This window comes from Pistacia vera, unplaced genomic scaffold (assembly GCF_008641045.1).
Source record: "Pistacia vera cultivar Batoury unplaced genomic scaffold, PisVer_v2 Contig152, whole genome shotgun sequence".
NCBI classification, from domain to species: Eukaryota; Viridiplantae; Streptophyta; class Magnoliopsida; order Sapindales; family Anacardiaceae; genus Pistacia; species Pistacia vera.
The window spans coordinates 1,705,053-1,715,579 of record NW_022195597.1 but is presented as its reverse complement, the minus strand read 5'-3'; the positions used below and the strand labels follow the sequence as shown (position 1 = coordinate 1,715,579).

Here is a 10,527-nt window from a genome sequence, read left to right as displayed (position 1 = left end):
CTGAAATTTGTTCTCGTCTCATTCATAAAACCTGTGGTCTCTTGCATAAACTTCCCAAACATGTCATCCAATTTTGTCACTCTTGGGTCTCCTGGTTGATTGTTCACCCTTGTTTGGTTAGTTGGCAATTCTCTTTGGTTTCATTGATTATTTTGCTGGTTTTGATTGCCCTAAGACAGATTTGGATGATTCCTCCAACCAGGATTACAGTGTTGGAGTACGGATTGTTTGGTTGCCTCTGATTTCCTGCCAAGTAGTTAACCTGCTTTGATGATGACAATGATGAAGCAAATGTGTTCCCTACTTGCAGAAAAATCACAAGTTAGTTAAGGAGCTTGAATGGAATTTACCTGCATACTTCCCAACTGTTTCTAAAGTGCTGTCAGTTGGGCTGAAATGGCTGTATATGCATCAACTTCATGAAGACCCATAGATTTCTTCGGTTGCACCCTCTCATTAGGTCTTTGATAATTGTTGCTTGCCAGAACCTCAAGCAACTCGTGAGCTTCTTAAAGAGTCTTATTCTATAATGCTCCTCCTAAGGCTGCATCCACCATAGTTTGCACATTCACCATCAATCCATTATAAAATGTTTGGACTTGCATCCAAACTGACAACCCATGATGTGGACACCTTCTCAGTAATTCTTTGTACCTCTCCCAAGCCTCATACAATGATTCCGACTGTTCCTATAGAAATAATGTGATACCATTTCTCAGCTTTGTCGATTTTGCTGAAGGAAAGAATTTGGTTAGGAACTTCTGTGCTAAATCATTCCATGTTGTGATTGTTCCTGTTGGTGATGCCATTAACCATCCCTTAGATTTATCCTTAAATGAAAATGGGAATAGTCTCAATCTGATTGCATCATCTGACACTCTATTTGACTTGAAAGTATCACAAATCTCCAAAAAATTGGCAATGTGTAGATTTGGATATTCCTTCAAATCACCCCTGAACTGAACCGACTGCTGGATCATCTGGATGATTGCCAGCTTTATCTTGAAGTTGTTGGCTTGTACCGTTGGTCTAGTAATACTCGACCCACTGCCTTCAACTGTGGCAACTGAGAATTCCCTTAGTGTTTTATTCTCTGCCATCTCTATAACTATTACTTCTGGTTCAGCTGTAGCTTCTCTTTCTCTTTTTTCTCTGTTCAGTCTTTGAGTGGTTCTTTCAATCTCAGGATCAACAGGAACCACTGGCTGACATCTTACTCTTCGCATAAACTACACAAAAAAATAGAAAGAGTGAGATCACGCCAACCTAAAAGACTAACTAAAATTAAACAAACAATAATGAAGCAAAAATAAAACTCCAATCTAGCTAACGCAAGAAAAATTTAGTGTTAACACAAACTCAATCCCCGGCAACGGCGCCAAAAACTTGATGTGTGTTTACTACAACATGCAAAAATTTGTTCTTCGCCGTCCTTTTGCAGATGCATTGCAACAGATGCCGAGCCACGCGAAATTTCTCAAGGAGATTTTATCAAACAAAAGGAAGTTAGAGGATGAGGAAACAATGATGCTTACGGAGGAGTGCATCGCCATTCTCCAAAAGAAGCTACCCCCGAAACTCAAAGATCCAGGGAGTTTTACTATTCCTTGCATTATAGGAGATATTACTTTTGATCGAGGTTTATGCGATTTAGGTGTTGGCATCAATTTAATGCCTTTTTCTATTTTCAGGAAATTAGGAATTGGTGAAGTGAAGCCGACAACCATATGCTTGCAGCTTGGAGATAGATCCATAAAGCATCTTAAGGGCATCGTTGAAGATGTGCTGGTCAAGGTGGACAAATTTATTTTTCCTGCAGATTTCTTTGTGTTGGATATGGAAGAAGATAAGGAGATTCCTCTCATCCTAGGACAACCATTTTTGGCAACTGGAAGAGCTTTAATTGATGTTCAAGAGGGAAGTTGATCATGAGGATGCAAGATGAGGAAGTGACATTCAATGTCCTTGAATCTTTGAAAGGTCCACCAAAGCAAGAGTCATGTTTAAAAATTGATTTGATGGGTCAGTCAGCAATTGAAACTTCCCAACTAAATGATCCTAATTCGTCAATTAAAGGATGCACAGTCAAGTCAAAGCGACCCAATGAGGAGAACCACAACCTAGAGAGTTTTACACCATTCCAAGATGGGCAACAACTGAGCATGTATCCTCACAAGGGACGGATTCCTCCGCTTAAATAACTAGAAGAAAAATGAAGAAAACTGAAAGTTGTTGGTAAGAATGTTCAAGCCATGAGAGGAATGACCAAGGAATGGAAATGGGTGGTTAAGCTCTCAACAAGGGCCCCAGGTCACAAAAATCATCAGCAATTGAAACTTCGGTGCAAGGACAATGCTCAGGGGTTGATGTATTTAGATAGTCCGGATTGACATGAGAACTTAAGAGAGTCGAGCTTTCTGACTATAAACAAGCATTCCTTGGGAGGCAACCCAAGTGTTTTCAGTTGTTGTTGTTTATTTTTAATGGTTTAGTTTTCTTATAATTTTAGATGAAGTCTAATTTGTGCGTTTTTGGGTGTTTCAGGTGAGTTATCGGATCAAAGCGGAAAACAGAATTGTCCAGTTTTCACCGTAGCGAAGAACATTTGTGAAAATTTGGAATTCGAAAAGTCCCAGACTTCGTCGCGACGAAGTATCTTTTTCTTCGAGGCGATGCATCTTGGTATTTTTTTGCCATGGCGAAGAAAGTTGAGCAAAATTTATAAAGGAAATTTCGCCGCGGTGAAGAGAGTTCTTCGCCGGGGCAATGAGCTATTGTAATTTTCATTGATTGGGTTGGTTTTAGGGTTTGAAAATGAAGAACTTCGCCACGGCGAAACCTGGTTTTTATAAAAGCGTGCGTGACTTTTCATTTTTTCACAAAACTTTTCAAAGCCATTTGAGAGAAAAATTTTCCAACTTCAATCTAGAGACTTCCCAGTGATTTCCCAACAAAGTTTCTCACTCCTTAACCTTTCTAAACACCAAAACAACTCGATCTAACCAAAATCTTTGCGAAAAATTGAAGAAATTTGCAAGTTCAAGAAATTGGGGATTTTGCAATCTAGGTGATTTTTGGCTAAATTGGTGGCGAATACTCCATTGCTTTGGTAAGATTTCACGTTCCCTAAGCTTTTAATCGCAATTTTTCGAGTTTAGATTTGTGGATTTGAAAATTTTGATTGTGGTTGAATTTGTGAATTTTGGTGATATTGTGCATGGATTTGAGTTGGAGGAAGTGTTGATTTTGAATATTGTGATATTGAGGAGTGTGGATTTTAAATTTTGGAGCGTTTGGTTGTGTTTGGAAAAATTGCAGTTTGGGGGTTTTAGTGCAAAGTTTTGGAAGTGTTGTTTTACTGCAGGATGATTGTGTTTGTCATAGGACGAGTTGAGTTGAGTTTTTAAGTTGAATTTGTGAGTTGATTGATAGTTTAGAAAAAATGCCGCTCAAAGTGTTGTCCAAGGGAAAAGGAAAAGGAAAGAAAGTGGACAACCGATTTGTAAGTGATCAGGCTCGGGCACGTTATAAAGGGGCAGCCCAAAGGAAAGATAAAGGATTTATCCCTAAACGTGGATTAACCGCGAGCCAGGCTATGGATTGGAGTCAAAAGAGACGTTAGGGACTGTTTATGAGTGCACTTGTACAAGCGGCGGTAGAGCCGCTAGTGAGAGAATTTTATGCCAACCTCCCGGATTTTGAATCTGGTACTGTGTTTGTGAGGGGTAATGATGTGGCATTTACTGCGAAGGTCATCAATGAATTTTATAAATTGCCTAACATTCACCATGATAAGTATGAGGAATTCAGGAAGACACACAAAAGGGATGAGGTAATCCTTCAGGCTATAGCAAAACCAAACACCACTTGGGAGGTTTCAAAAAAGCATAAAAAGAGCATCAACGGAACTAACTTGACACTGGTAGCTCGGTTGTGGCAGTACTTTATTTGTGCGAGGGTGATGCCGGAGACGCACTATAGCACGGTGACGTATGAGAAGGCATTACTGCTCTATTCTATTGCCACGGGAAAGAATATGGATGTGGAACAAATTATCCTGACCAACATTCAGCATGCAGCCAAACCAGGGCGAGGAAGTTACCTGTTCCATCATCTTATTACTGTTTTGTGCACTGGAGCAGGAATCGAGGTACATGATGATGAGCCACTTATCCATGCTGCCCCAATCCTCGACTCAGACTATTATCACAAGCACCTTGAACGTCCAAACGATAAGCAACCTAATGTCCAGACAAAACGACAGAGAACCACACAAGGAGCTGCTACATCATCCAGTTCCATGGCCACTATGAAGGAGATGATGCAGCAGATGTTGAGTAAGATGAAGAGGTGGGAACGCTATCAAACATGGATCGCAGAACAGACCCGAATGATCTATAATTTGCAACAGAGCTGCTGCCAGAAGCTGAATATTGATACTTCAGCATTCCAATGGGAAGACTGGGATTCAGATGAGTGGATGGGCTTCGAGTCAGAAGAGGACGACGCCGAAGGAGAGGAGAAGGCTGACGAATGAGCCGAAGCACCTGTTTTGTATTTTGTTTTGTTTGTTTTTATTTTGGTTTATTGTTGGCTATTGTGGAACTTTGAACTGATTTTTTATTTATTTGTGGTTTGTTTTTAGATTGTTTTTCGTTTATTTTATATTTTTGTTGAACTTTTTAGTTGAAAAGACAAGATTAGGGTTGTAATATTTCCATATTAGTTCATGAATTTTTCTAACACAGTGGACACCATAGTTCTCAATTGTTTTTACAGATTTTGGTGATGAAAAAAAGTCAAGGACCGAGGGTGCACACTGTTGAGCGAAACTTCAACTTCACGGATTAATCAGGGAACTATCATGTACTTTTATAGATTTTGTTTTTCTATTCCTAATTTGTGCATAATGTGACATTGGGGACAATGTCATCTTTAGTTTGGGGGTAGGAAAAATTTGAGAATTTTTGGACTTTTTATTTATTTTATTTCTATGTTTTTGTTGTGTATGCCAATGATGATTTGTATAAATCAATGATGAGATTAGGGTTGTTGGGATTTTATTGTTGAAAAATGTTAAGCATTGCTTCAAGTTTATGTTTATTGACTGAATTTTGATTGAGGTTTGTTGAGTGGTTCAACCACAATTTTCATTTATTTCGGCATGCTTAGATTCATTTAATGTGGTTAGGTAAAGTTTGATAATGTTGGTGGATTCTAGAACCTAGTAGAAAAATGCTTGAGGCGAAATTGTAGGAATAAACATTGTTGAGGAAATGATTTAGGCATTTTTCGGAACGTTTGAGTCTTTCCAGCCAACCCACGAATGAAATATTTTTCCTAGTCACCAAATTGAATCTTATGAGATTATATTTGCTTTTTATTTTCTTGCAAACCAAAAATTGTCCAATCCAATTACCCTAAACACATAATCACATCACACCATTTAGGAGAATTTTGGACCTAATGCAAACACAAGGAACTTGAAGAGTTGTGTGAATGAACTAAAAGAATAGTTTGGGGGTTGTGAGATGGGCAAGAAGAATAAGAGAGGTAACTAACCTCAATTGTGATTACAAAAACAAAAAAACAAAACAAAACAAAAAAAAAAAACAAAAATTAGTTTTAGAATTGCATTACAATAGCAACAGTAAGAATTGTTCATGGTTGAAGGTTGTTAAATGATTGACATTTTGAATGATGGTTGAGAAAAGAAGTGGGAGTTGGATTAAGTCCTAGAGTTTGCTTTGAGGAAACCAAGTTCTCTTATTGGTTTACCCTTTCATTTCCTTTGGAGCCCACTACCTGAGCCTAACGTTATAAGCTTACAAAGATCTTTTGATTCTTAGTAATGTCTAATCCTCATTAGTGGAGAGTAGTTCGATATTTAGGCTTATGGAGTCTGCCGCCATTTGATAAACTTTACATTTCTGCATAAAATAATCTAGGAAGTCAGAAGGTGGATTGAAGTGGGGATCACCTACTCGGGGGACCAATAGAGAAAGATAGTCGATGCAACTTATAACTTCTTGGAATGTTGAACATTTTTCTAGTAATAATTTTTCAACAATATTTGAGACTTGTATAAATTCTAGGCAATTCGTATATTGAGTTGAGTCTAATTCTTGTTGTTCATTTCCAGTTTTATTGTGTCGTGTTTTAGTTTTTATTGTTTTCTTTCTTTGAGTTTTGTACCTGATGCTTGAGGACGAGCTTGTCTTTAGTTTGGGGGTATTTGATAATCCGAGAATTATACTGTTTTTATTAGGCTTTTAGGTTGGATTTTAGATACTTCTTAGTTCATTTATGCCTGAATTGCTACTTAATTCTTTACATTTTGTGTTTCAGGCTAAAATGGACATTTTGAGCAAATAATGAGCGAATTGGAGTTTCTAGACTTAGAAGTAAGTGGATCTCAGAAGTTGGGAGAGTTCTGAAGTAGAGTAAAACACTATGAAGCTTGTTTCCATGGGAGAGCATCGAAGATTGAAGATTCAAACAAAGAAGAAGCGCAGGGCAATTCTGTAATTTCAGAATTATTCATCAAGATTCGTCGCGCCGAAGTTTTTTCTTCGCCATGGCGAAATGAGTCATGCTCAAGAGTTACTTTTATTTCGTCGCCACGGCGAAGTCTGCAATTTTCAGTTTCGTAAAACGCACAGTTTCATTTTTAGGCATAGTCTTAGGTTTTTAGGCGAGGTATAAAAGCAAATCTTTGCCATTTTGAGAAAAGTCATGTTTTCCTTAGTTTAGAGCAGCTTTTTCATCTTCTTAGTTTAGATTTGACGAATTTGTGTTGAAAAGTGAGAAGATTTGGGATTGAATCTGGTGGATTCTTCAACTAGGGAGGATCTCTTGTCTTTTCTCTCATTTTATCATGTTAAACTTTGTGTTTATTGTTTTTCTTGCTTATTGTATTGATTTAGCTATGAACTAACCCATTTTGGGTTAGGGTTTTGGTGTAGTTCGGATTCTCATGGATTGAGCAATTGATTTTTATTATTTTCATATGCTATTGCAAGGATTGTGTGGTTATTCTGGATTTATTGCTTTTAATTGATGAACATGATGAGATTGAGAAATGAGTCATGTTAAGCTTCTTAGGTAATCACCATTGTAGTATTAAATGCTAGAGATAGATTTAAGAATCAATGAAATCAATCTAGGATTCTAGGTGTTTAATGAGCTTAGAACTATTAATCTTCAAATTGTTTGGTGCGGAAGTTTAATAGGGAAAAGTAGGAAAACATAGCCTAAGAAGGTATGTTTACAATTTAGAGAATTCGATTTACAATCAATGCATGTGAATATGGAAATAGCATAATCTGTAGGTTTAATCCATAGAATCCGAATGAAGTCAAAACCCTACCAGTTGTTTTAAAGTGATATTACCTTGTTTTTAATCTTGCTTTCATAATTTAGTTTTGAATATTTAGAATTTTCTATTTTAGTTTTAAGTTTAATTTTCTCCCATTAATCCAAACAAATTCGATTGCTCCAACTTGAAAACAGTAGAAAACTTAGTGCTTAGCAACCAATCCTTGTGGGAACGATACTCACTCATCACTTTATTACTTTGTGCGACTAGTGCACTTGCTAATTTTTGCATGTTATAGTAAACACACATCATCCTTCACCATAGAACGTCACCTTGGGCCGACCTTGGATCCATGACATGCGAGTTGTTCCATCCACCTTCCACCAAACTATAAGCTTTCCAAAGAAATAGGGAGTAAGGAAGATCAAGGGCGATCCTAAGGCATCCAGAGATTGCTACAAAAAGGCCTTCAAAAGCAAAGGTCACATTTCATAGCAATTATAATCTCATCCAACCCTCCCGACCGAGCCAGATCAACCATCTATGGAAGAGTTGGATGATACACCCAGATGACCCCGAAAGGAAGACCCAGATAGGCTCACGCCTCAGGCCCGAAATAAGAGAGAGACTCATGAAATTCCTTAAACAAAACTAGGACTGTTTCACCTGCTCCCACGCAGACATGACAGGAGTCAGCCTAGAGGCAATCGTCTGCCACCTCGAAGTAGATTCGGATCACCCCCCAGTGAAGTAGAGGCATAGGAAATTTACACCAGACTGCAACTGGATCGTCAATGAGGAGACTGACAAATTACTAAATAATGGCCTGATAAGAGAAGTCCACTATCCCGATTGGCTAGCAAACGTTGTGGTCGTGAAGAAAAAGAACGGAAAGTGGAGGGTCTGCATAGACTTCACAGATTTAAATAAAGCCTGCCATAAGAACTCCTTCCCGCTCCCACATATCGACATGATAGTCGATGTGATAGTAGGCCACGAACTCCTAAGCTTCATGGATGTCTTCTCAAGGTATAACCAGATTTTTGATGCACCTGGACGACCAAGAGAAAACAGCCTTCATTATAGGGAGGGGGACTTACTGCTACAAGGTGATGTCGTTTGGTCTCAAGAACGTCGGGGTTACATAACAGTGACTAGTCAACAGAATGTTCACTGAACACCTTGGGGACACCATGGAAGTATACATTGACGACATACTCGTCAAGTCCCTCATGACGATCCAGTGGTGGGGGAGGCGAAGAAATCTCTTAAGGGGGGACAGTACTGAGTAGAGGTGACGAAAGTGGGCCTGGGGTGAGCCCAGGTGTACCAGCCCTGCCCAGGGTTAGATTGGGTCGTCACAAATCACTCCTCGATGCAGAGACACGATATAGTCAGTTGGAGAAACTGGCACTCGCCCTCGTCCATGCATCCAGGAAGCTCAGGCCATACTTTCAATGTCATTCCATAATCGTACTCACCCCCTTCCCAGTCAAGAAGATACTACATAAGTTAGAGTTATCAGGCCGACTCACACAATGGACAGTAGAGCTTAGTGAGTTCGACATATCCTTCTAACCACGCACTGCTATAAAATCTCAGGCACTGGCAGACTTTATTGCTAATTTCACCCCGAACACCACTGTCCAAGCAGAAAGAGAGTTACTGTGCATGAATAGCAGATCGCTTTCAAAGTGGACTCTCTCAGTGGATGGGTCAAGCAACGTGATTGGAAGTGGGCTCAGTGTCATACTTACTACTCCAGAAGAAGACATCATCTAGCGGGCCATACGATATGGATTCAAGTACACCAATAATGAAGCTGAATATGAGGCTCTCATCGCTGGACTCTCCCTAGCTAAAGAAATTGGAGTAAGGAAATTGGACTCCCAACTCGTGGTTAACCAGCTACAAGGCACTTACCAAGCCCGCGACTCGAAGGTGACAGCCTTCTTGAACCTGGTCAAAGAATTGCATACCGCCTTCGAAGAATTCTCCATCACCTATGTCCCAAGAACGAAGAACATCTATGTAGATGCCCTTGCTAACCTCGGCTCAGCCCTTCAATGTTCTTCCCAGTTATCCATCCTTCTGTTATTCCTACAATGGCCAACTGACTGGAAGGAAGGACCAAAAGTCGCCCGAAGAAGTAATGGACATCGAACTGGCTGACTCTTGGATAGCCCCGATAGTAAAATACTTGGAACACAATGAGCTCTCAATCGACAAGAATGAAGCACGCTGCCTGAGAGCAAAAGTCGTCAGGTTCACCATATACAAGGGTCAGCTCCTTAGGAAATCATTCTCTGGTCCCTACCTTAAGGCCATAAGCCCAGAAGAAGCTAAACGGGTTCTCGCTGAACTCCATAAAGGCAAATGTGGAAACCATGCAGGAGGACGCAACCTTGCCCACCAGGTGATCACTGTTGGCTACTATTGGCCAACCATATGCACTGACTCAGCAACTTATGCGAAGAAATGTGATAGTTGTCAGAGGTTCACCCATGTCTCACACCTCCCACCCGAGTGACTCAACTCCACTCTCACACCTTGGCTGTTGATGGAGTGGGGAATGGATATAGTCATAAAGCTCCCGGCTGCGCTCAGGCAGCGGGTCTTCATATTGGCAGTCACCAACTACTTTACTAAGTGGATTGAAGCCGAAACACTCGCACAAGTCAGAGACCGAGAGGTAAAAGCTTTCATCTGGAAACACGTCATCTACAAGTTTGGGATACCGAAGGAAATCGTCATCGACAATGGATCCCAATTTATTAGTTCAGGCTTCAAAGATTTATGCGACATGTGGAGGATCAAGCTTAACTTCTCCACCCCCCACAACCCCCAGTCCAACGGCCAGGCTGAATCATCGAATAAAACTATCATGCAAACTTTAAAGAAGCGTATGTAGAAAGCCAATGGCACATGGGTAGATGAACTACCCGGAGTCCTTTGGTCCTACCGAACTACAATGCACTCATCCACAGGCGAAACTCCTTTCTCCCTCACATACGGATTTGAAGCAGTCATCCTAACCGAAGTATTAGTCCCTTCCACCAGACTCCAATGCGCAGACGAAGAAACTAATAGCTAGAACCTTTGCCACAACTTGGACACTGTCGATGAACTACGTGAGCGAGTGAACATTCGCAATGTTGTCTATCAGCAACAGGCCGCCCAACACTACAACCGCAACGTCTGAATCAGAA

The 10,527-nt window shown here is 40.1% G+C and overlaps 1 protein-coding gene and 1 non-coding gene across 2 annotated transcripts; both read left to right on the top strand.

Annotated features, from left to right (window-relative positions):
- The first annotated feature begins 615 nt into the window (after nt 1-615).
- On the top strand, nt 616-722 carry LOC116124511. Its single transcript, XR_004127223.1, has one exon. It is a non-coding gene; the product is annotated as a small nucleolar RNA R71 (small nucleolar RNA).
- An 8,631-nt stretch (nt 723-9,353) lies between these two features.
- LOC116124420 lies at nt 9,354-9,848 on the top strand. The gene has a single exon (XM_031410140.1). It carries the CDS (start codon nt 9,354-9,356, stop codon nt 9,846-9,848), a length of 495 nt encoding a protein of 164 aa, XP_031266000.1.
- Nucleotides 9,849-10,527: the final 679 nt, after the last annotated feature.